This window comes from Leucoraja erinacea, chromosome 12 (assembly GCF_028641065.1).
Source record: "Leucoraja erinacea ecotype New England chromosome 12, Leri_hhj_1, whole genome shotgun sequence".
Taxonomy (NCBI): domain Eukaryota; kingdom Metazoa; phylum Chordata; class Chondrichthyes; order Rajiformes; family Rajidae; genus Leucoraja; species Leucoraja erinaceus.
In genome coordinates, this window is record NC_073388.1 from 17,228,685 (window position 1) to 17,255,538 (window position 26,854).

The following is a 26,854-nucleotide window of genomic DNA, read 5'->3' on the forward strand; positions in this document are numbered from 1 at the left end:
ATCAAACCATTCTTTTTGATGGAACATGGACTGATCTTATGATGATTTAAAGCGTTCTTAGTTATCTATGGCTACATCTTAGGTTCTTAGGGCTACATCTATACGTTCACATTAACTATGATCAGTTTAATTGAGAGTTTCCTCACTTTAAAAATCCATGTAATTGAACACGTTTAACAAAATTGTTAATTCCTGTTAAGTGGGCATATCCACATTAATGATCATTAATTGAATGGAATTAACTTAAAGTATCAGGATCCTGGAGTTATCTTGTTTGGTTAACTTGCTTCTTTCTAATGCTGTCTATTTCAGAGAACCAAGGAAGATCACTCTCCACAAAGGATCAACGGGTTTAGGCTTTAACATTGTCGGTGGTGAAGATGGTGAAGGGATCTTCGTTTCATTCATTCTGGCAGGGGGACCAGCAGACCTCAGTGGAGAACTACGGAGAGGAGATCGGATTTTATCTGTGAGTGATGACTATATTTATTGAAGAAGAAAAGATATCCTTATATCAATAAAATCATATCAAAATAGAGCAACTGCACTTGCAACAATCCCAATTGAAACCAACTGGCTTAACAAAACTAGATTTTGCCTTGCCTAAGATAAAAAGTATTGATCAATATGGCTTTGCCAAGTGCAGAACGATGGAAGAACGGTGTGAAATAACAGCACACAATCACCCATCAACTTTCAAATGTAAACACTTCTCTGCTGCTGTATTGCCTTGATTATTAGGGAATATGCCCAAATCAGAAAAAATTACTAATACACAGGAGGTGGGGTGGGCGAGGAGAGGTGTGTAGATGGACCTACTTTTCCTTTTAGTGGGGGGAATGTGGCTGAACCTTTATTTGGTTCAACAGTTAGACATGGACTGTACATAATAGAGAGGAAACAATGTTTGTGTCTGTGTCGGTGACTGCACCTCTATATGATGGAGTGAGTGAAGAATTATTTCTAAATGATTACCACATTTACGCCTACCGTGTGCACATACTTACACAAATACTGTCACATGTAACCGAAACATACATGAGGTGAAGCAAATACATTCACAAGTGGGACTTGAGTCATTGGTACAACTTCAAATGTCTGTTGTTGAACGTGTAGGTTTTAAGTCAACCTACAGGAAGTAGTTCATTCAAATTGTCACAACTGAAAGTGAACGCTGCAAATTGGGTGCATTTCTGAGCTTGAGAAAATTATGTTGTGCAGAGTCTAGGGACAGTCACTTTCTATCTAACATATTTTTCTCTTAATCTAGAAACATAGAAAATAGGTGCAGGAGGAGGCCATTCGGCCCTTTGAGCCAGCCATTCATTGCGATCATGGCTGGTCATCCCCAATCACTAACCCGTGCGTGCCTTCTCCCCATATCCCTTGATTCCACTAGCCCCTAGAGCTCTATCTAACTCTCTCTTAAATCCATTCAGTGATTTGGCCTCCACTGCCCTCTGTGGTAGGGAATTCCATAAATTCACAAGTCTCTGGGTGAAAAAGTTTTTTCTTATCTCAGTCTTAAATGGCCTCCCCTTTATTCTAAGACTGTGGCCCCTGGTTCTGGACTTGCCCAACATTGGGAACATTTTTCCTGCATCCAGCTTGTCCAGTCCTTTTATAATTTTATATGTTTTTATAAGATTCCCCCTCATCCTTCTAAACTCCAGTGAACACAAGCCTAGTCTTTTCGATCTTTCCTCATACGACAGTCCCGCCATCCAAGGGATCAATCTCGTGAACCTACGCTGCACTGCCTCAATCACAAGGATGTCCTTTCTCAAATTAGGAGACCAAAACTGTACACAATACACCAGGTGTGGTCTCACCAGAGCCCTATACAACTGCAGAAGAACCTCGTTACTCCTATACTGAAATCCTCTTGTTATGAAGCCCAACATTCTATTAGCTTTCTTCACTGCCTGCTGTACCTGCACGCCAACTTTCAGTGACCGGTGTACAAGGACACTCAGGTCTCGCTGCACCTCCCCCTTACCTAACCCAACCCGTTTGAGATAATAATGTGCCCCCTTGTTTTTGCCGCCAAAGTGGATAACCTCACATATATGTATATTAGCCCGATTGATTTATAGTACAAGGTGGAGGAAAATGTTTACAACATGAGTTGTAAATGTCTGCTGAAACCAGTAACTGGAAAATAGAATAAACTTTACATATTACTACTCTCCCAACCATGCTTTTTGACAAAGAGCAGAGAGAACTTTATACCGAGCTATCTTGTGTTCTCTTTAATCCTGGAATGTTTGCTGGGAGAGCATTGCGAGGAGAATATGATTTTGCATTTTGACAGTACCATTCTTGATCTGAGCTTACCTGAATGGACTTTGTCCTTGTCTTTTGTCTGACTGTAGCAGGCCGGATGATAACCACACTAGCTGAGGTTGGACAGAGCTTCCTTTCTCATTGCCGATATTCCATGTTGTTATTCAACAAATATTCCCAGAATTCTTTTGAATCTTTGGGCATACAAAGTCGCCTGCAAGATGACTCTTGCTGTTCTATTTATACAGCAACCCTTGTAGGGTATTCTCATGAAATAACAAGATTATTGGCTCTGACTCACTGTTTCTTTTATGCATTCACAGAATGTGGACTTCACTGATAAAACCTGCATTTATTTTCCATCCATAATTTCTCTTGCAAAGGACATGATTGATAACCTTCTTGAATCACTGCAGTCGATGTGGTGAAAGTACTTGCACAGCATTATTAGAAGTTACAATAGCCCTTCCTTTCCCTCTCTATCCACTCCCCCTTCCCAGTTCTCCCACCTATCTCCGACTATATTCTATCTTTGACCCACCCACTACCCTGACATCAGCCTGAAGAAGCGTCTCGACCCGAAATGCCACCCATTCCTTCTCTCCAGGGATGCCGCCTGTCCTGCTGAGTTACAATAGACAATAGGTGCAGGCGTAGGCCATTCGGCCCTTCGAGCCAGCACCACCATTCAATGTGATCATGGCTGATCATCCCCAATCAGCACCCCTTTCCTGCCTTCTCCCCATATCCCCTGACTCCACTATCTTTAAGAGCCCTATCTAGCTATCTCTTGAAAGTATCCAGAGAACCAGCCTTCACCACCCTCTGAGGCAGAGAATTCCACACTCACAACTCTCTGTGTGAAAAAGTGTATCCTTATTCTAAATAGCTTACCCCTTATTCTTAAACTGTGGCCCCGGGTTCTGGATTCCCCCAACATCAGGAACATGTTTCCTGCCTCTAGCGTGTCCAAACCTTTTATAATATATGTTTCAATAAGATACCCTCTCATCCTTCTAAATTCCAGTATATAAGCCCAGCCACTCTCAGCATATAACAGTCCCGCCACCCTGGGAATTAACCTTGTAAACCTACGCTGCACTCCCTCAATAGCAAGAATGTCCTTCCTCAAATTAGGGGTCCAAAACTTCACACAATACTCCAGGTGTGGTCTCACTAGGGCCCTGTACAACTGCAGAAGGACCTATTTGCTCCTATACTCAACTCCTGTTGTTGTAAAGGCCAACATGCCATTCACTTTCTTTACTGCCTGCTGTACCTGCATGCTTACTTTAATTGACTGATGAACAAGGACCCCCAGATCCCATTGTACTTCCCCTTTTCCCAACTTGACACCATTTATAAACTTACAAAATTCTTAAGGGGTTGGACAGGCTAGATGCAGGAAAATTGTTCCCGATGTTGGGGAAGTCCAGGACAAGGGGTCACAGCTTAAGGATAAGGGGGAAATCCTTTAAAACCGAGATGAGAAGAACTTTTTTCACACAGAGAGTGGTGAATCTCTGGAACTCTCTGCCACAGAGGGTAGTTGAGGCCAGTTCATTGGCTATATTTAAGAGGGAGTTAGATGTGGCCCTTGTGGCTAAGGGGATCAGGGGGTATGGAGAGAAGGCAGGTACGGGATACTGAGTTGGATGATCAGCCATGATTATATTGAATGGCATTGCAGGCTCGAAGGGCCGAATGGCCTACTCCTGCACCTAATTTCTATGTTTCTATTTAGATGAAAATCTGCCTTCTTGTTTTTTTGCAGCCAATGTGGATAACCTCACATTTATCCACATTAAATTGCATCTGCCCACTCACCCAACCTGTCCAAGTCACCTGCGTTCTCATAGCATCCTCCTCACAGTTCACACTGCCACCCACCATTTTGTGTCTACCTTCGATCTTCAACCAACATATGCAATTCTTTCTTATCTGTACATAACTAACTCTGACTGGTTTGCCGGTCTTTCTATTTGCGCAAAAAAGGATCAGGGAGCTTTTATGTCTATTATCTGAATGGCGTCAGTTAAGGAAAAGTGGAGGTGCAACAAGACCTGGGTGTGCATCTACATCAGACACTGAAAGTAAGCATGCAGGTACAGCAGGCAGTGAAGAAAGCTAATGACAAATTGGCCTTCATTTGCGAGAGGATTTGAGTTTAGGAATAAGGACGTCCTACTGCAGTTGTACAGGGTCCTGGTGAGACAGCAAAAGGAGTATTGTGTGCAATTTTGGTCTCCTAATTTGAGGAAGGACATTAATGCTATTGAGGGAGTACAGCGTAGGTTCACAAGGTTAATTCCCGGGAGGCGGGACTCACATATGATGAAACAAAATGGGCGGAACGGTCTTGTAGTCACTGGAATATAGAAGGATGAGAGGGGATCTTAAAGAAACATATACAATTCTTAAAAGGATTGGCAGGCTAGATGCAGGAAAAATGTTTCCGATATTGGGGGAGTCCAGAACCAGGGATCATGATTTAAGAATAAAGGCCATTTAGGATTGAGATGAGGAAAAACTTCACCCAGAGAGTTGTGAATCTGGAATTCTTTGCCACAGAAGGCAGCAGATGCCTGTTCACTGGATGTTTTCAAGAGATAATTAGATTTAGCTCTTTGGGCTAAAGGAATCAAGGGATATGGGGAAAAAGCAAGAATGGGGTACTGATTTTAAATGATCATATAGAATGGCGGTGCCAGCTCGAAGGACCAAATGGCCTACTCCTGCGCCTATTTTTGTATGTTTCTATGTTTACATGATCCATATCCCTCTACTCCCTGCAATTCCTCTATTAAACTTTCTCCCTCTCATCTTATAGCTATGCCCTCTGGTGTTGGACATTTCCACCCTGGGGAAAAAAAGTTCTGACTGTCTAACCAATCTATGCCACTCATAATTTTACATACTTCTATCAAGTCTCCCCTCAACTTCCAATGTTCCAAAGAAAACAATCAAATTCTATCCAAACTCTCCCTGTAACTGAAACCTTCCAATCCAGGCAATATACTGGTAAAACTTCTCTATACCCTCTCCAAAGCCTGCATAGAAACATCGAAAATATGTGCAGGAGGAGGCTATTCGGCCCTTCGAGCCAACACCGCCATTCATTGTGATCATGGCTGATCATCTCCACATCTTTCCTGAAAAGGGGAGACCAGAACTGCAAGCAACACTAAAGAAAAAGTGGTTGATTTGATGAAAGGAACCTTGAAGAAATACAACATTTCCCACTGACTCTTGGAAATCTCTAGCCCATGACTATTCAAAGTGGAAAATCGTTCAAGATGGACTGAGAACCTCCGAACAATGCGTTATGAGTACACGGAAGCTCTGCATGAGCAACAGAATTACTTCCTCACAAACTCCCAACCTGTCTGTCTGATCAAGCACGTCTTTCCACATTAGTCATCTCAAAAACCACTGAACCAGAGTTGAAGCAAGTCTTCCTCGATTCCAAAGAATTGCCTAAAGAGAAAATGTCACTAACTGCGATGCATCTGCTGACTTCTGTATTACAGTCCAAAGAGGATTTCAAATTCTGCAGTCTTGCCTTTTATATTGATATGCTGGGATACATCAATATTGAGGAAAGAGATTTTCACATGATCTTCCCAACTCCATACTCCATAACTGGATGGGACAAGACTTTAGATCTTCAATCTGACCTTAAAACCCAAAATAACTGCTGGTACTAAAAATCTAAAATTAAAATAGGAAACACTATTAACTTTCAGTTGACATCTGTGGAAAGGAAAAGCCTTTAATAGAACTGATCTAACTTGTCAATTGCATAGTTCTACCTATATCAGTTCTACCTATATCCATACACATCTTTTGCATACCGTGTATGTAATCCTGTGTGTGGCTTCAACAGGTTTGCACTTTGTTTTTACATCATGGTGTAAATACATCATGCATGCTCTACACTCCTCATTGAAGCAATGTTTCTCACGATGGCTTGACTGCAATGTTAGGGAGAGGGGTGGAACAGGCTATGACACTACAGACTGGTGGAATAAAAAGCTCTGCTCTTGGCGAAGGCCAGGACAGCCATTCAGAGGGGAGTGGGCCGCTGCAAGCCCTGAGGGTCGACCGGACCAGGCGCCACTTCAAGAGGCCGAGCACGTGGACCGGACGCAGCCTACAGCGGTGGAGTAGTGGAGGACACCACGGCGACGCTTGGCCAGGCTGACCTTTTAACGCTGTCAGGACAATGGGTCTTCATGGTCAGATGCACTTACAACAACTGGGACTTGAAAATGCTGCCAAACTGCCGATGCTGTATCCAGTCTCAGTGTACCACTACGATACACTTGTATTGTATCTGAGATGCTTATCTAATATGTGTCTAAGTGCTTCTTCTTCTTGCGTAGGGCGTGCACAGCCGAAAGTTGTAAGACAACTTGTTCTGTTTGATCTTCTGTTTGTGCACGCTAGGTTGATTACATTAGTCAAAACAGGGTGGACCACGTGAAGGTTGCAATCTTCCACCCCATCTAAGTGCTTATGTATCGTGATTCCTGTATTGAACTCTATACAGAAATGATTTTCACTGTACCTCAGTTTATGTGACAAATAAATACCATATCATACTAAGTACCAGATCTGTTTCTGAACTTATTCTATTTATGAAGGAGCCAAACAAGACATTGAAGAATTTCCCCTATGTGAAAGTCAATTCTTGTCTCCACAACAAAGTCTAATGGGGTGAGCTTAGGTTGGCTTTCCCTTATATTGTTTCATATTGTCTACATTTCACGGATTATTAACAAATTCTGATTTTACAATTATAGTACTTTGATTAAGGTGTGCATGACTCAGTTTTCCCTCCAACGCCTGTATCATGCAGGTTGCTTAGGAGGAAAACAGCAACACCTTCCTGATGGGGGCAGTTACTTCTCCGCATTTTTAAAAATCATGTAGAGTTGCATTGAATTTGTTGTGTGTCAATTCTGCACAGTTAACAGGTGCTGCTGTAGATATTTCTCTATAAATTTTTTATTTCAAAACCCTGACCATTGCACATGTTGCAGAGAGGCTGCCAGCTGCTTTGACCGTTTGTGATTCAGAATTAGGATGGAGTTGTTATGGTAACAGCTCTGTTTGAGATTATTATCCTGCCTCTATATCCCCAGTCTTGCATTTATTCAAAATCTAAGAATGATCTGTTATTCATATTAAACTAGAGAGCATGGAGGGGGGAGGGAAGGGGAGAGAGGGGGAGAGAAGGAGTGGAGACACTTTTAAGAAGCCAGACAACTTTTAATAAAGTTTAGCGGGCATTTAACATTACCGGTTGGTTTTCCTTGGCCCTGAAAACTCCAATGAACCAATTAAAATGCTCGGTCAGCAAAGGGGATTGCCTATGGCTACTTCGACTGCCTAGCAACCCCAATCCACTGCACCACGAGTTCAAAAGGACCGTGCCGACCAATTTTTACTCGCGGAAAAATTTTCAGCATTATGAAAACATTTCCTCGACCAAACTGAGGTCAAGAGTATGCGGGAACTTCCCTCAAGCATGAAGGGGAGTTCCAGTGACCTCCGAGGACCTCATAGGACCACGTGTCGACCATGCTGCGAGTTTGAGTCGAAAGCAAACTCTTCTAAACTCGCAAATTCGGTCGCTGCAGTCCCTTTACCAAAAGAATGTCCATGAGGGTGCTTGCATTCATCATTAATAATTTGTTATTGCATTCATATCATAAACTATTTCTCACCAAGCTGTTCACCTCCCCAGTGCAATTCATTAGATCTTGCATCTGCTGCGGCATAAGGGAACTTAGAACAGTCCAACATTGAAAAAATAAAGTTTTATTCCAGCATGAAAAATTTGTAGGGACATTAACCTCCTTATTTCAGTGCTTAATTTGGATACAACGCCAAGGTTCATCTGAACTACACTCATATTGTTCAAGCAGAGATGCTGTTGGATCATGGAACCGCTTCACAGAAAAGACCAAGGTCTATCCCAATTACCTTCCAACAGATTGGGAGTTGTTTAATACAAATGGACATTGACAAATTGTAGCAATTAAACTCAGATTAAAGGAAAAAAAGTTCCTCTGGTTGAGAACTTTCAGAACCTTTCATCGAAAGTCATGTTCCTCCTGAGCCTACAGCACTCATATTTCATGTCCCAAATTTATAATATACTGTATCCAAAATGTTTTGGAAGAAATCCACAGAGCATTGTTTTTGGACAAGGTGCAGGATGACAAGTTTCTCATCCTGCACCTTGATGGTGACAAGGCACAGGATGACAGACAAACTAATCTGCAGACCTGCGAAAATTGAGAGATAGATCAAGAAGGCTTTGGTAAATTGGCCATCCTCAGTCAGGGAGCATAAACATTGAGCATAAAAGTTGTGACGTTATGTTACATTCGTAAGGCTACACTTGGAGTACAGTGTTCAAGCATGGGGAGAACATTCATGAGGATATTGCCAGGACTTGAGGGGCTGAGTTAATCTGATTGAAGAAGGGTCTCGACTCGAAATGTTGCCCATTCCATTTCTCCAGAGATGCCGCCTGTCGTGCTGAGTTACTCCAGCATTTTGTGTCTACATAGAAACATAGAAATTAGGTGCAGGAGTAGGCCATTTGGCCCTTCGAGCCTGCACCGCCATTCAATATGATCATGGCTGATCATCCAACTCAGTATCCCGTACCTGCCTTCTCTCCATACCCTGTGATCCCCTTGGCCACAAGGGCCACATCTAACCCTCTTAAATATAGCCAATGAACTGGCCTCAACTACCCTCTGTGGCAGAGAGTTCCAGAGATTCACCACTCTCCACTTACCACTTGTAAGTTTCTATAAGATCCCCTCTCAATCTCCTAAATTCTAGAGAGTATAAACTAAGTCTATCCAGTCTTTCTTCATAAGACAGTCCTGACATCCCAGGAATCAGTCTAGTGAACCTTCTCTGCACTCCCTCTATGGCAATAATGTCCTTCCGCAGATTTGGAGACCAAAACTGTACGCAATACTCCAGATGTGGTCTCACCAAGACCCTGTACAACTGCAGTAGAACCTCCCTGCTCCTATACTCAAATCCTTTTGTTACCTTCAGTTTAAACCAGCATCTGCAGTTCTTTCCTACACATGTTATAACTAATTCTGTCTGTTTGTTTCAGGTAAATGGCGTTAACCTTCGGAGTGCTACACATGAGCAGGCAGCAGCTGCACTCAAAAGGGCTGGTCAGACTGTGACCATCGTAGCTCAGTACCGACCAGAAGGTAGGATATATGAAATAATTTGACTTATTCCATACGAGATCCATGTGTTACTTGTGACGTGCTCCGATTCAACAGTAGTCTATTTTACATTGTGTCCCACATTGTTAGTTGATCCATTTCAACTTTTAATCTAAAATGCAATACTGTTTAGTTATAATACTGGATTAGGAAAATAACCCCAAGGAGTATTATATATGACCAAACAACAGCTCAAGGTAAGTCTCCAAAGGCAATGTTAATAAATGTGTTTTTATACCATTGCCAGTGCACCATGTTCTAATCCACTTTCTCACTCAAGAAAGCAAATAGGAAACTGTTGAATGGGCTGAATGTTCTGGGCCCTTGGCTACTCCATTATTATATCAGTACCTAAACTTCCAAAGTACTTTATTGATTGTAAAATGATTAGAGCGAGGAAAGGTGCGATATCCTAATGCATGCCCTTTTCCCCTTTACAAATGGTGAATGGTCTCGGAGAACTATGAACCACAGGAAACTCAAAGGAAAGATAATACATCTTCTGTAGCCAAAAGATAAGATAACACCAATGGATATCAGTGAGGCAATTATAAAGCAAGTACATGACTTGAAATAGGGATTGATATGATGAGGTGAAAACTGGAACTGGTAGAGCACCAATGTGATTCTCATTCATATGTACTTATTTCTTCTTTTTTTTAATTCACAGACACATCATTTACAAAAAAAATCTTTAATGGGGTGTCATTGTTGTGACTTAAATGCATACGGCATCGTAAATGAAAAACAAGGGCAAAAATTAAAATGGGCAATGTTTTTGTTTTTTGTGATGTCTGGCATACAACGCTGATCAGGATATGTGATGAATTTCTTGCTTCTTTGGATATGCCATGCATTCTTTAACAAGAGTGAGGGGGATGGGGGATAGACGGTGGTGGAGAGAGCTGAATCACTACTGCATGATTTGCTTTGTGGGTTATGAAGTGGGTGTTGTTTGACATTAGATGTGGTGGGTGGGCAGGCGGTGGGGGGCATGGACTGTGGTAGGACAGCAGGAGCACGACTGGGATTTGAGGGGGTTAGAGATTTGTGTCTGTGGCAAGTTTGAAGACGAATACTTTGAACAGCAAATTCAGGCACTATTGATGTAAAGCCACAATATGCAACCCATTGATGATATGTTCAATGTCAGTTACTTGCTTCTCTGCAAGCCGATCCTGTTAGATGTCTGGTAAAAAGCAGCATGCAGCTTCTGATCTGACAGCTGCACTTACCGTGATAATACCTCTTCTCGCCTTAAAGTAGCTCTTCTTCAGCATCAGGGCTTAAACGCACAAGGTGGATTGAAAACGCATGTGGATTTAAGCAGGGTAGGATGGGAATTTCACGCTTTCCAAGACAAGCATTACTAACCTAGTTTACCAGTTTCAGTAAAACCCTGCCTGTTGCTGTAACCTGATTTCCAGCTGCACTCAGGATTGCCAGCTCTGATTTTAGGAGATTCTTATGGTCTGGCAACTGGCTAACTCACTGTGAGCCAGGAGGCGAGAACATGGCCAGGGTTGCAGTCTGAACTGTGGGCTATGTTGTGCAGCCAGAGCCAGCGTTCAGAACACTTAGGGTCAGGGATGTGGGTAGTTTGCTGTCAGAGCAGGCAGGCAGGGATCAAGAACTATTGCACATTTTCCTATTCCCTTAAAGGGACACAAAATGTAGTTGTAACTCAGCGGGTTAGGCAGCATCTCTGGAGAACATGGATAGGTGACGGAGTTTGTCTGTACGGAGTTTGTACATTCTTCCCATGACCTGCATGGGTTTTGTTCCGGGATCTTCGGTTTCCGAAGATGTACAGGTTAATTAGCTTGGTATAAATGTTAAATTGTCCCTAGTATGTTAATGTGTGGGTATTGCTGGTCAGTGCGGACTCAGCGGGCCGAAGGGCCTGTTTCCACGCTGTACCTTTAAACTAAACGAGATGGCGATGCCACTGGTCTACACTAGCAAACCCTCCTTCGCCAGCTGCCGCACTGGCCGGCTGATGTGGCTGGAGTTGTGGCTCACATTGTAGCTCCTAGGCTGCAACGCTTTCATCAGGCCACTGCCACCAACAGGATGCTTTTGGTCGCCTTGGGGCTCCCTCCCTTCTCACCAGCTGCTGCTTCTTCCTGTATCCATCGCTTTGTCTATTCCTTGACGTTTCAGTTCGGGACCCTTCTTCAGTCTCATATTTTCTTCTAGTTTACTTGAAAATTTATTGTAACGCTGCTTAACGTTAAAAAAAAAAGTGAAATAAAAAAGTGTTTGCAAATTGATAGAAGTAAAATGTAATAGTCTGGAAAATCTACTAATCAACATTACCAAGGTGTCAAGGATTCTGGGTTTTAATGCGCAAGGTTCATTTGTTCATAAATTCATTTGGTTCTGGTGAAAGACAGCTCATTACCTGTATTCATACAAATCCCACCGACTGAGCTACGCAGACACTTAATATCAAAAATATATTCATAAATATTAATTCTGGTAGTATTCTGATAAAACTGTGAGCCAATTCTTTCCAACTGTTTTGCTACAAGTACACCAAGTACTTGCAGCATTACCAAAAGCAGCACCAGGAGACGTTCTTTCTCATCTGTATTACAGCATAATTTATCTGTCTCTATTAATGTCCACATATGATTCCAACCTGCATTACAGCTTTAGTTTACCTAGGATAAGTATTTTCATTAAAACAATCATTCTGCTTTTGTACTTTGCAGATACGTTGCACTTAAATATATCTGCAGGAGTGTAAGATTCCTTCTAGTTTGTAAAGAAACAAAATGCTGGAGAAAATCGTCAATTCGTCCCTTCCCACCCAAACCACTTTCCCTTGCAACCGCAGGAAATGCTACACTTGTCGCTTTACCGTCCCCCCTTGACTCCATCCAAGGACCCAAGCAGTCTTTCCAGGTGAGGTAGAGGTTCACCTGCACCTCCTCCAACCTCATCTATTGCATCCACTGCTCTAGATGTCAGCTGCCCTACATCAGTGAGACCGATCGCTTCGCCCCACTCCTCCGCTCGGTTTGCAGTAACCAACCTGATGGCCCAGCACTTCAGCTCCCCCTCCCATTCCGAATCCGACCTTTCTATCCTGGGCCTCCTCCATGGCCAGAGCGAGTCCCACCGCAAATTGGAGGAGCAGCACCTCATATTTCACTTGGGCAGTTTACACCCCAGCGGTATGAATATTGACTTCTCCAATTTCAGGTATTCCTTGTTTTCTTCCTCCTTCCTCTCCCCTTCCCACCTCTCCCACAGCCCACTGTCTCTGCATATTCCTTTCTTCTTGCCCCCCCCCCCCCCACCTTCACATCAGTGTGAAGGGTTTCGACCTGAAACGTCACCTATTCCTTCACTCCATAGATGCTGCCTCACCCGCTGACTTTCTCCAGCATTTTGTCTACCTTGGAGTTTTCCAGCATCTGCAGTTCTTTCTTAAACAAAATGCTGGAGTAACTCAATGGGCTAGGCAGCATTACTGGAGAATATGGATATGTAACATTTAGGTTCGAGACCCTACTTCCTGAATAACTCCAGCATTTTGGGTTTTTCCTTGGTAAACCAGCATCTGCAGTCCCTTGTTTCTCCTTCTGGTTTGGATTTTTTTTACAGGCTAATGAGTGGATGGTATGGATAACTATCAATCTGCTGGGAGGTATCTAATGATCCAGGCCTGCCAGGATCTATCGTTTGGTTCTTATATTAATAGGAAGGACTAAGGGAAGAAAAGAGCTGCAACATTTTGCAGGAGAAATGTTAACAGTTAAAATCGATCCAGCATCCGTTTGTACGAAGATATTGACGGTGTAACATACAGATCACTCATTAGTTTAGAATGTATGTGGAGGTTCACGGTGCTAAATGGGTTTGGAGCCAGAGCTGGCAGTCCAGGGTGCAACCAGCCGCATCCAGATTATCGATCAGTATACAGCCTGAGCCAGGGTTGTGATCGGAATATCAGGTGTCAAGAACATGGGTAGGTTTGTGGCCAGAACTCGGGTCTGGAGAGCTTCTATATGTCCTGATCCTTCTGTACTCACCCCAGGTTCACTGGGATATGTATTGTATTATTGTATAAAATAAATAAATGAAATAGCAGAATATTTGGATATGAATAGGGAGAACATCCAATAGTCAACACTAACATGGTCTAAAGGGTGTGGGAATATCAGAGTATTACTGTAATACTAGGCGATGTCATGCACGTAATGTGGATAATTTATTTTCTGTGAATAAGAGGAAACAGGAAGGAGAACTAAACTATTGTGTAGGAATACGATGACAGGGAATAGATGGAGAAGGTTTTACTGGGACACTGGGCTTTGTTGTCTAATATACAGATACCAGTTGCGTTGAAGCTGCTGCCAGCAGCACAATTCTCCTGCCTTTAAAGGCCAAACCATCATGTGTGATACAGCAGGCTTTGTGCTACATGTACAAAAAATCTTTGCAGATTAGTATTTCTAGATGAGCATCTGCAGTTGAGAGGATAGGTGCAGATTAACTGTGCCTAGCTTGCCTCAATTCTGCTGACTTCTCGGAGAAGCAGAGCAGCAGATTAAGTCTCCTTGCTATTTTCCCAAGGTCAAATTTCCAACCTCCATTACCATGACGATATGGATTTTTGTAAGAAATTTACAGTGATCTGAGGTACTGAAAGGATTAACTCTGCTCCTTACAGCAGCATTGTTGGTGAACGCTCTGACTAACTGATGCAGCAGAAAGGATTCTTAAAGAACTTGTAATACATGGTACATGACAAGTGGCACGCTGTCTGAATAAATGATAATGAATCAATAACTAAAGAGAACATTTTAAAACACTCAGAACCAAGAATAGTGTAAGCTGCATTCCAATCCTGAATTACATAAATCTGTCTCGTGGTTTCATACATTATATTTCCCAGACCATATTTTTCCTTCCTTTTGTTTGCCTACCCAGTGTTTGCAGCTGCCGGAGTTGATTAGAGCATGCACGGGGAGGTAAAAGCTAGCAGGTGGGGTAACCATTGATAGGCACCATGATCTTTTCTTGCCCTTTCTCAAATGTTCATAGATAAACTAAACAGGTATTTTTAGATAATTGGGGCAGAGATCCAGCTGGCTTCTTTGCATTCTGTGCTTTATTTACTGATGTCCAACTTGATCTACCCTCCAGGAGACTGCTTGTCAACACAGCATTGTGCTGGTACTGGTGCATTCCTGGTAACCACAGGTGTTACCCGTGAAGCTGATGTGCTAATATAATGGCAGCTTTTTTTTTAAATTATAGGCGTTCTGGAGCATTCCCTTTAGATATTACAAACAATGGAACCTAGAGTGTTAATTGCAGTAGTTTTCTTGCTCCCACCGGGAGGCCCTCTAGTGTTCAATTTACAAGATAAAAGTTTCAGCCAGGAGAAAACCTTAGCTCATCTGTCCACAGTATTCCCCAGGTGCATTGCTAATAACCCTCAATCTCATTTGTTGACAGGAATCTAATTAGTTCTTTCACAAAATCTAATAAACTCTCTAGCTGCATCATTGGGATTTGCAATCAGTCACCCATATCTACCTTACCTTTTCCCCGTGATTAAACACCGTACACAATAGAAAGGTACACTTAAATATATATCCAAGCCTTACCTAATTTTAAATAGTTCCATCTCCTCCATGTCTTTTTGATTTAATAAAATCCTCCGTGATCAATCTTTCTTTGTTTGTCATTCCCTAAATTAATCCATGCAGTCTCCTATCAATGAACTGAGTACCCTTTTTGAATAAAGTAACCAAAACTGCACACAGTCCTCTTGGTTTGGACTCCCAGACCTCTCAAAGCTTTAGAATACACATTTTCTGAAATGATATGCTAGAGCCTAACATCACAGAGGCCAAATCAGTGGATGTTTTTAAGGCAGAGATCGATTGATAGATTCTTGATTAGTACAGGTGTCAGAGGGAGAAAGCAGGAGAATGGAGTTAGGAGGGAGAGTTAGATCAGCCATGATTAAATGGCAGAGTAGACTTGATAGGCCAAATGGCCTAATTCTACTCCTATCCTTTATAATAATTTTGTTTACTTTAACAGACCAGAAATATTGTGTTGATGATTTTAATGATGTCCAGTTAAATCCCAAGATCTCTTTCTTATTCTGATCATACGCACAATAGACCATGGATTATGTTTTTCTACAATCCAATTTAGCAAATAATCCACATCAACTTTCTTCTGTTTATTCTCCTAACCTTTTGTTTCCTTTTATTAATTTGATCTGCCACAGACCGAGCTTGACACAATCTTTTTGAACAATATTTTTCAGTATTTACCACTGCTCTGAATTTAATATTGTTTGTAGTTTTGGACAATTGGAACATGATTTCTTTACCAAAATCATTTAAAATGATCATTGCAGCTTTAATTCCAGGACATATTTGTTCAGCTGCAGAAGAAAGTACTAAAGGCATAGTGTGGAATCAAAGACCAAACACTGCATGCATAAATATAAAACATAAAACACAGACATTATCAAATATGCAGCAGGCACATGTATGCTCTAGCCTTTGAGGAATTGTGACATAACCCCAAGGAAAAAATATCAGCTTTGACTTTGAAACCAAATGTTTGCTGCTGTGTGTGCAGAGGAAGTTATCAGATTAATGATGAATATAGATCTATTGCTTCTGTTGAATTTTCAGAAATGCTGAAAGTGTGCCTTTAAAAGATCTTGCTCCAGCTACACTGAAATCAGGTGCACCACTATAGAATGCTAAGTGATCCAATACCCAGCAGATCAGCTCTGAAGAGCAAGCACGTTCTAATTGTGAATGATAATAGATAATTAAACAACTTTCCATACAGATTGCACCTGTTTTCTAAAATAATCAACCCCAAATAGCTTGAGCCTTCTCTCATGCACTTCCTCAACTAGGAGCTCCAGCTCCTCTTAGGAAGAGATTTGTTCAGGTTTCTCTGCAGTATGGGCGGCACAGTGGCTCAGCAGTAGAGCTGCTGCCTGACAACACTAGAGACCCTGGGTCGATCCTGACTACAGGTGCTGTCAGTACAGAGTTTGTACACTCTCATCATTGTCCGTAATTCATCCAACAACAGCGGTGTCATTGGCGAATTTAAGGATGGAGTTGGAACTGTGTCTGGCTACACATTCATGAGTATAGAGTGAGTAGAGCAGGGTATTGAGCACACAGTCATGAAGTACCTCTGTGCTGTTGGAACTGAGGAAAAATGGACAACTTCCAGAATTAATGTATTACAATATTTGGATCATGCATCTAAGTACCTTTGCCCTAATTCATTATTTCCAGGATAAATATTCCATCTGTAGACAGATTGCAAGCTACTCTCTCACTTGGATTTCCAACAGTATTTCAAGATAGAGAAACATGGAACATTTTGGTCGGGACCCTTCTTCAGACTAATTGTGGTGGAAGGCGGGTAGGGGAGAAAGCTGGAAGAGAGGAGAGGCAGGAGAAAGCTTGATGAGGGATAAGTAGATACATATGAAGAGGTGGTTTTAATAGACAAATGGTTGGACAAAGGCCAGAGATTAAAAAAACAAAGTGTTTGAGATAAGGATAGAGGAAGAGCAAATTGTGAAGCCAGAGGAAGGAATATTGGTGGAAGGAATAGGGAAGGGAAGACATTCGTGCATGTCCAGATGGGATACAGGGAAATGAGATGGGATGGGAGGGGAGAAGGTGGGTGGTTACCAAGATAAGGGACTTCAGTTCTTCTTTGATGCAGATGTTTTAAGTCATGCGTTTCTTTAGAGTACATAAAATAAACAATTTCCTGTGACTGAAGACTAACAAGAAAATAGAAATGGAAGATGCTGGAAAATAGACAAGGGCAATGTGATGAAATTGTTCTGATTAAGGGTCATTGACCGAAAACAATAATTCCACAGATGCTGCCTAACACGTTGAGCATTTTTGTGCGGTTTTTATTTATTTTCAATAAGGAAACAATTATCTTACTCGGGTTTATGAACTAGAATGGACTGTTGGAAAGAGTGGTGACAGTAGACTCAATAATAACTTTCATAGAAATGTGAGTCGTTGCATTTTGGGAAGTCTAACATGGGCAGGACCTAGACAGTGAATAGTAGGGCTCTGGGAAGTGTTGTAGAGCAGAGGTATCTAGAAGTGCAGGTGTATGGTTCCTTGAAAGTCGAGTCGCAGGTACATAAGGTGGTCAAAAAGGCTTTTTATCACATTAGCCTCTACCAGTCAAAGTATTGAGTATAAAAGTTGGGAGGTCATGTTATAGTTGTATAAGACGTTGGTGAGACCACATTTAGAATATTGCGTTCAGTTCTGTGCTCCGTGTTGTAGGAAAGATGTTGTCTAGCTTGAAAGGACACAGAGAAGATTTACAAGGATGTTGCCAGGACTAGAGGGAACTATAGGGAGGGATTGAGTAGGCTGGGATTCTATTTTAATTGGAGTGCAGGAGGATGAGGGGTGATCTTATATAGGTGTATAAAATCATGAGACGGATAGATTGGGTAGATGCACAGAGTCTCGTGCCCAGAGTAGATGAATCAAAGACCAGAGGAGCAAGGTTTAAAGTGAAGGGGAAAAGATTTTATAGGAATTTCAGGGGTAAGTACTTCACACAAAGGGCAGTGGTTGTAAGGAACAAATTGCCAGAGGAGGTAGTTGAGGCTGGGACTATCCTCATGTTTGAGAATCATTTAGACAGGTACATGGATAGGACAGGTTTGGAGCGATATGGACCAAACACAAACAGGTGGGACTAGTGTAGCTGGGACGTGTTGGCTGATGTGAGCAAGTTGGGCTGAAGGGGCTGTTCCCACGTTGTATCACTCTGTGACTCTGAGCGAATTCATAAGTGCTAGAAGAATAAAATACTGGAAATGATTATAGGAGGGCAGCTAATCATATAGGTATGATGAACCAAATAGAGTCCCTCTTCTCTGACACCACTATCATCAATATTTCCTTGCAGCTTCTGAGAACACTTAAGGTTATTGGCAAAGCATTATATTTTTGCCTTCTATTTGCAGACATATAAATCTGGCCACTAGCCCTACATCCCAATCATTGACGGAGAGAGAGAGACAGAGAGAGCATATGTTCATAGAAATGCAGGTTTCTTGTTTGAGTCGCTCCAACATTGTCAGAATTGTCTGTGAAGATGAAGTATAATGATCCATGGCATGTGACAGTATAGATTTTAGATTGGTTGGAGATGAAAGCCACGTGGCAATGCAAAGATTACAGGTTTTTTTTCGTTTTGGTTAATCTAGTTTTTAGTTTTTAGTTTGTGTTTTGGGGGGGGGGGGGGTTGAAACAGGGCTTGCTGTCTCTCCCTGCGGGGGGAATGCGACTTTTTTTGTCGTATTCCCCTTCTCTGCCTCCGTCTGCGCTGAGGCCTAATGGCGGAGCTGGCGACCTCGAGGCTCAGGTGGCAGAGCCCGCCAGGGCTCGCCCTGAGCTCGCTCCCGTGAGGACGGTCCGGCTCGGGGCTGGAACAGTGCTTCCGTGAGGGGCTGTGAGGGCGGCCAGCACGAGGGAGGAACAGTGCTCCCGTCGGAGTGGCCGAGCTCGGGGAGGTACGGCGCTCCCAGCCCGAGTGAGGAGCGGCGCCCATGCCGGGGCGGCCTGGCGCGAGGCTGAGATGGTAACGGTACTTACGTGAGGGCGATCCGGCTCGGGGCTGGGACGGCGTTCTGGCGGCGGTGACCTGAGTCCGGGGTTCGGCCATGAGCCAGCGGCTGCGTCAGCAGGACTGGTGGGCGGCAGCTTCGACCACCCCGGGGCGCGGTGATTGAGCCGCGGGACTGTTTTTAATATCGCCCGGTGGGGTATCGCCTCAGCGCAGAGTGAGAAGAGGAGGGAAGAGACTGCAGACCTAAGACTTTTGCCTCCATCACAGTGAGGAGATGCTGGGTGGACTCACTGTGGTGGATGTTAATATGTGTTTATTGTTGTTTTTTATTGTATTGTATGTATGACTGCAGGCACGAAATTTCGTTCAGACTTCAGTCTGACAATAAAGGCAACCTGTAATCTGTAATCTGTAACTAATCTGTGTAGAAAAAGTGTAAATAGGAATACAATAGATTCAGATTGAATTCATTAATCAGATAGTGTAATTAGAACGTAGAACAGTGCAGCACAAGAACAGGCCCTTCAGCCTACAATGTCCGTGCCGAACATGATGCCAAGAGCAATTCTTATCTGCCTGCACATAATCTATATCCTTCCATTAACATTATCCATTCATATCCATGTGCCTATTCAAATGTTTCTTAAATACCACTATCATATCTGCCTCAACCACCACCCCCTGCATAGTGTTCCAGGCACTCACCACCCTCTGCATAAAAAAACTTGTCCCGTATGTAAACAACTGAGTCATACAATCTAAAATCCAAGATCATCTTTAATCAGCATTCAAAATACAGCGGTACAGCAGATTGTTAGTCGTCAGAGCATCAGAACCGCTTCCAAGACTGAGCAGTACAGGAAGTGGGTGTTAATATAAATCGTACAGTTGGGTGGGGTTAGTGATGCTATTCTACTATGATTGGTTGTCATGCATAATCCAATTATGGATTATGCATGACAACCTACATCCTTCCCCTTAAAGAGTGAGTATAGTGAGCACACGTCATAAGAATTTAAATATATTCGTATCTATCAGGCGATTTACTAATATGGCCCGAAAGTGTACGGACCAAGCCCTCTCCCCCTTCGCCAGAAAGATTAAAGGGAGGTGGTGAACCCGGAAGCGAGAACACAGCAGGGGACACCCGTGGTGACCGACCGGGGGAGCATGCAGGAGAGATAATTCTGTGGCTAGTCATAGCCGCTGGTTGTGGAGGGGTACGGGACGTGCTGGGGCTGGTGGAAGGTATGGCAGCAAACGGCTGCAACTGAAGTGGTGGAGCATAGGGACCGACTGGTGGCGGACGTGGTTCCTTCACGGCAAGCAAGTGTTGGCGGCTCCTGCGGTATATGGTACCATCATAGTCCACAAGGTAGGATTGAGGTTTTTCAACAATGCCAACAACACTACCCAGATGGGATTGTCGCATGGAAGCTTGTAAACGAATGACTTGGCCCGGTAGTAGAGGCTTGAGTGGTTTGCTGGACTTATCATGCGACTGTTTCTGAATGTCGTGTTTCTCTCCTGGATACACTTTTGGATTGTAGCTGGCTTCAGCACCTGTGGTATCAGCTTCTGCTGGGCAATCGGAATTGGAGGTCTCGTTGTTCTGGACATCAGTCGCTGGGCCGACGAGCCCAGGGTTCCATCTCTAGCAATGTTCCTGAGATTTAAGAGATCGAGGTACACGTCTGAAGTGGCGAGGTGTGCGCGTTCCGTTAGATGCTTTGCGCTTCTGACAGTTCGTTCAGCGAGCCCGTTGCTCTGTGGGTATTCAGGGCTGCTCGTGACATGGTGGAAATTCCATCGGTTGGCAAAGAGCTTGAGAGCGTGGCTGGTAAATTGTCTTCCGTTGTCGGTCTGCAAACGGACGGGTGCGCCAAATGTGAAAAAGTGTTTCTTTAGCTTTTGAATTACCATTTCTGATGTGATGGGAGGTCAGTAGGTCGAGTTCGAACCAGTTAGAATAAGAGTCGACCAGGACAAGATAGTGTTTACCGTGCCATTGGAAAATGTCTGCCGCCAGCGATGTCCAGGGCAGAGCTGGTGGAGGTTGCTGCAGTAAGGGCTGTCTCTGCTGGTGTGGTGCAAGGCTGGGCAGGAGGCTGTACTGTCCCATATGTCCTTGGTCATCCCAGGCCAGTAGAACAGGTTCTGTGCGTGGGCCAGCGTGACATCAACTCCTGGGTGACCACTGTGTGCCTCTTTGTAATATTCGTCACGTAACAATGAGGGGATCACGGCCCTGTGGCCCTTAACTATGACACCGTCCTGTATTACCAGTTCATCGTGGACTAAGAAGAACGACTGCACCTCTGTTGGTACGTTGGATTGTCTGTCTGGCCAACCTCTTTTGATCAGGGATGAAAGTATCTGGAGGGTTGCGTCGGCAGCTGTATGTTCGGCTAGGCGACGCAGTTGTTTTGTAGGAACAAAGTCATGGTTGTCATGCATAAACCAATCTACACCGCTCCTCTCACCTTAAAACTATGCCCTCTAGTATTTGATTTTTCCATCCTGTGACAAAGATTTTGACTGTCTATCTTATCTATGCTTCTCATAATTTTATATACTTCTATCAGGAATTGTAGAAGAGATTATTGCAAGAACAGAACAGCACAGGAACAGGCCCTTCGGCCCACCCTTTTCACTTGACAAGAGTGCTTGGATAGAGTGGATGTGGAGAAGATGTTTCCACTAGTAGGAGAGTCTAGGACTAGAGGCCATAGCCTCAGATTAAAGAACGTTCCTTTAAGAAGATGAGGAGAAAGTTATTTAGTCAGAGGGTGGTGAATCTGTGTCTCAGAAAGCTGTGGAGGCCATCCATGGATATTTTAAAGGCAGAGATAGATAGATTCTTGATTAGTATGGGTGTCAGGAGTTATGGGGAGAAGGCAGGAGAATGGTGTTCGCAGGGAGAGATAGATCAGCCATGATTGAATGCCGGAGTAGACTTGATGGGCTGAATGGCCTATTTCTGCTCCTATTACTTACGACTTTATGACCGTGACAAATGATGAATATATGGACAGCCACATTCCAACGTTCTTGAATTATGCTGTTATTTAAGAGGTGCTGCCATGAGGCCATCTCTCTGTGTTTCTGATAAAATAGTGCGTGGTTATAATAAGGATTTTCTCAGAACGAGAATCAATGAAGTTTGATTTTCCTACTCCTTGCCTTATCACATCTTGCCAGAGGATTTCACCTTTTCTGACCCTGGCATTAACCTTCACCCTCAAGGTTCGTCTGGTGGGAAAGCCACAAACACTTCCCCACTCAGACCCACAGATAACAGACAAGCACTGATAAGTCCACCGAGCCTTAACTGTGCCTCTGCAGATTTCGCAGATATATTTTGCAGATATATTTTTCAGATGTTGCCACTCAGAAATTGTATCCTGCAGGAATAATGCTGGACATTAGCAGGTGGATTTAATTGCCCAACAGATTACAAGACAGGCAGCCAATGATAAAATCACCCATTTTGTAATTCTATGCAATTTATTTATAACTGTATGAGGAATAGGAATATTGGCCCCTCAAACCCATTCATCGTTCAATAAAACCACATCTTGATTAACTTTCAGAAAGCCACCAGCTGTTTTTGAATACTTTGGGTAATGTTCTTCCCATTTCTAAATATTGTGCACGAGTACAAAATGACAGTGCCTGTGCCAAATATGATGGCAATACCACACATAACCCATAAACCTCTATTCCCTGCATGTCCACATGCCTATCTAAAAGTCTCTTAAATGCCACTATCATGTTCGCATCAACTACCACCTCCCGCAGTGTATTCCAGGCACTCCCCACCCTCTCTGTAAAAAAAACATGATCCCACACATCTCCTTTAAACTTTGCCCCTCCCGCCTTAAAGTGTTTGCAATGTGATATAAGTTCATAAATCATAGGAGCAGAATTAGGCCATTCGGCCCATCGAGTCTTCATTGCCGGTACACAAAATTGCTGGAGAAACTCATGCGAGTGCAGCAGCATCTATGGAGCGAAGGAAATAGGCGACGTTTTGGGCCGAAACCCTTCTTCAGACTGCCAGAGTCTTCATTGCCATTCAGTCACAGTTCATCTATCTAACATCATGCTGAAACTAAAGGGCCTGTCCCATGAACACTGCATGCGGCAAGCATGACCTAACGTGGTCGCTTGAGCCGTATGACCTCGCGGGGCCGGTCCCACTTCGATCGCTGAAGCCGTATAGAGTTGTGCGGAGCTGGTCCCGACATTGCGCGGGGCTCCAGAAAATTGAGTGTTCAAATATTCCGCACGGCAACGGCCTGCCGGCCCGCAGCCACCTCGACACCATACGCAATGTCTTGACGCAGTCCGTCACGCGCGAACTTCCCGCGGACTTCGCTCGAACTTCACGTCACTCACTCGACCTCCGCGCGGCCCCCGCTTCTGGATTGGTCACGCTCGCCGTATGCAATCGCATGCTGGTGGGACAGGCTCTCTACGGGGAATCACTCGACCTCCGCGCAACCCCCGCTTCCGGTTTGGTCGCGCTTGCCGCATGCAGTCGCATGCTCGTGGGACAGGCCCTTAACTCTCTTTCATGTGCTGCGTGACCTTCTGAGTGTTTCCAGCATACACTATAGGGAGGTTACATGGCAGTCGAGTGACCCGTACTGTTGCCATGCAACGCCAACTGGAGTACACGAGGTGAACTGCAGATAAGCATTTACTATGGCTGCCAGCACAGCGGGCCCTTCTTCTGTCCCAGCATCCGGACCACGCTGACTGGTTCCACACTCGTGGATCCCGGGCCATCTATCCCCGTGGCCGGGTGTTGGGGGGGGAGGAGGAGGAGGAGGAGTTTGGGGTGTCAGTGCAGTGCAGTCAGTAACCCTGAGTGGGCGGAGTGACCAGACTGTCCCCAACAATGCTGCAGCTGACGGGGACGTTGCGGGGTTTTCGTCCCCGTGTGTCCGCTGCCTGGAGCTGCGGCCCCGCTCCACCCGGCCTCGTGTGTGGCAGCTGCTGACCCACAGCCCGTGACAGTGCGGCCCATTGGGGGGAGACGGGGCGGAGGGCAGTCGTGGCCAGACAGCGCTGACCCCGGGGGGAGAGTGGGGGCTGTCCCGAGGGATGCGCTCCTTTGGCCGCTTACACCTTGGTGCTCGGGTTCAGAGCAGATACTTGAGCATTTGTTTCTCAGTCACCCTCCACAATTATTTACAGCGCAAAAATTGGCCATCTCGGCGGTTTTTAAACAGGTAAGAAAGTACACGTTTCATGTGTTAACAGTGTATGCCGGAGGCTGCCATGTCCTCCAGACGGAGTGAGCTGCTCCGTGCGTCACGCCCTTTGACCTGATGACCTTACGTTCAACCCCCCCCCCCCATTTTTACTTCAGATTTCCAGCAGCTTCATGTTTTTGATTTTCCCAGGTGAGGTGGAAGATCGTGATGGATGGCAGAACGCTGGCTGCCCTCATATGTTCTTGTGTTTTACCCGTAAACACGCGGCTCTCTGGGCCATGTGAACCAACAGCACCGGTTCTAGAGCACCTGGGGCAGGGTTCTGGTGCACCCGGGGCTGGGTTCTAGAGCACCTGTGTTGGGGTTCTAGAGCACCTGTGTCGTGGTTCTAGAACACCTGTGTCGGGGTTCTAGAACACCGGTGTCTGGGTTCTAGAGCACCTGTGTCGGGGTTCTAGTGCACCTGTGTCTGGGTTCTAGTGCACCTGTGTCTGGGTTCTAGATCACCTGTGTCGGGGTTCTAGATCACCTGTGTCGGGGTTCTAGATCACCTGTGTCGGGGTTCTAGATCACCTGTGTCGGGGTTCTGGTGCACCCGGGGCGGGGTTCTAGAGCACCTGGGGCAGGGTTCTGGTGCACCCAGGGCTGGGTTCTAGAGCACCTGTGTCGGGGTTCTAGAGCACCTGTGTCTGGGTTCTAGTGCACTGTGTCTGGGTTCTAGATCACCTGTGTCGGGGTTCTAGAGCACCTGTGTCTGGGTTCTGGAGCACCCGGGGCGGGGTTTTAGGTGCAAATGTCCTGCCAGAGTGTATGAAGTGTAGGAATCGATGTGACATTGGTGCAGCCGCCGTGAATTGTCAGCAATGAGAGACTTCCTGAGGTATTGGGAGGAGCTGTTCAAGGCGTGGATTACATTGGCTGGCTGTGTAGAGAGCCAGGTTGTGTTTTTACCTTTTTTTGATTCTCACAAACCAGTTTGCACTTCGCCGAGCAGGAAAGTCAATGATTGACTTGCGCGGCCTCGCCTGGTTCACCCAAGGTGGAGGCTGAAGTGGATCTCTTGCAACCACAGCGCGCAGTGGAACCCACGGTATGATACCCACATAGACACCACGGAGTGGAGCGGGCAGGGGCTACGGGGTATCCGGCTGCTCCCCTGCCTCTGAGCGGGTTGTTGGGGGAAGCTGTTCAACCTTCAGCTGGACTCTGCCTGCATCGGACCGAGGCTTCAAGCCTTGTGCTGAGTTGCTGTTTGCGTCACCGCAGTCTTATTGAGTGGGCAGGTCACAGCCGAGGCAGAACAAAGTCGCAAACAGCCCAGCTTTTTATCCTTCCCTGAGCAGCTCAAATTCCAGCCGCCCGCGGGCAGAAGCAGGGGGAGGGAGAAGGAAGTGATCGCAGAAGCCGGGAGCCCAATCTGGGGTGATGTGTGCGTGGATGTGGGAGTCTCTTCATCCTCCCACGGTGCTGTCCCAGCGCAATTCAAACTTGCAGGCAGTTCCACAGTAACCTGAGCGTTGCTGACACTTGAAGAGGTGGGTGTTTTCTCGCTAATCCTGTGGGGGAAGTGTGGTGTGGAGGCTGAAGATCCTTTTTTCAGCAACGTTTAATTCTGCAGCAGCTGGTGGGGCCTTTGTTTTAGGGATTTGCCTCTTGGAAGCGGCTGGCCACGAGATGTTTTGGGAGATGTCGGTGGTGGGGGAATCGTTTGGCTGAGCCCAGAACACATTAAAGACGTGTCATTTACCAACATGATCACAATAATTCCAGCCGAGATGTGTAGGAAGGAGCTGCAGATGCTTGTTTAAACCAAAGAGACACAGAATACTGGAGTAACTCAACGGGAAAGGCAACATCTCTAGAGGGAAGGAACGGGTAACTTTTCGGGTCGAGACCCTTCTTCAGACTAAGGTCGCTACCCGAAATATCACCCATTCCTTCTCTCCATAGACGCTGCCTGGCCCACTGAGTTACTCCAGCATTTTATGCCGACAATGATTTCAGATTTGGATACTTAATGAATGGCAGACTTTCCATTCAGTGCAACCTCATGCGATTCCTCTCATACGAAACGTTGCTTCGAGTTACTAAATTATTGCACGCACCTCCAGCGGGTTAGTTGGCACGGCTTGTGGGTGCCGATCTCTGGCAGGTGCCCGAGGGAAGGAAAACCAGTCACTTTGGGGTTCCCCTGAGATTCTAGAGCGCCGACCCTCCGCAGCCTGTTTAGGGGTACTGGGAGCGGCACCTGTTTGTCCTTGTGCAGTCAACTCTACCACAAAACAGAAATAAATTCACAACCGCATCTAAAGAATGGGACGTATCTAAACACGTGTGTGTGTGTGAGAGAGAGAGAGAAGGAAGACGGGTTCCGCAAAGGAAAACAAAACATGCGGAGGCAGTAAATCTGAAATAAAAAGAGTCAATCCTGGAACG

The 26,854-nt window shown here is 44.8% G+C and overlaps 2 protein-coding genes across 12 annotated transcripts in view; one reads left to right on the forward strand and one right to left on the reverse strand.

Moving 5' to 3' along the window:
• The window catches only part of dlg3 (discs, large homolog 3 (Drosophila)), a 389,240-nt gene that overhangs the window by 294,687 nt on the left and 67,699 nt on the right, over window positions 1–26,854 (forward strand). For 8 of the 9 annotated variants that reach the window (XM_055643654.1, XM_055643656.1, XM_055643657.1 and 5 more), the window contains 2 exons: window positions 313–469; window positions 9,440–9,542. In XM_055643654.1, the coding sequence (XP_055499629.1) occupies window positions 313–469; window positions 9,440–9,542 (260 nt within the window). Of the gene's footprint in view, window positions 1–312; window positions 470–9,439; window positions 9,543–25,523; window positions 25,954–26,854 lie in introns of those variants that run through there. The other variant, XM_055643663.1, reaches the window with a different exon arrangement.
• On the reverse strand, window positions 19,220–25,503 carry LOC129702100 (uncharacterized). 3 transcript variants are annotated; one of them, XR_008724320.1, is made up of 2 exons: window positions 25,370–25,503; window positions 19,220–22,597 (listed from the first exon to the last, which is right to left on the reverse strand). XR_008724320.1 is itself a non-coding variant. In XM_055643666.1 (2 exons), the coding sequence occupies exon 2, from the start codon at window positions 21,114–21,116 to the stop codon at window positions 20,511–20,513; it is 606 nt and encodes a 201-aa protein (XP_055499641.1). In that variant the 5' UTR covers window positions 21,117–21,601; window positions 25,370–25,503; the 3' UTR covers window positions 19,248–20,510. The 3 variants fall into 3 exon arrangements, 2 of the variants coding, with proteins under 2 accessions (XP_055499641.1, XP_055499639.1); XM_055643666.1 differs by having other exon boundaries at window positions 19,248–21,601; XM_055643664.1 differs by having other exon boundaries at window positions 19,248–21,945.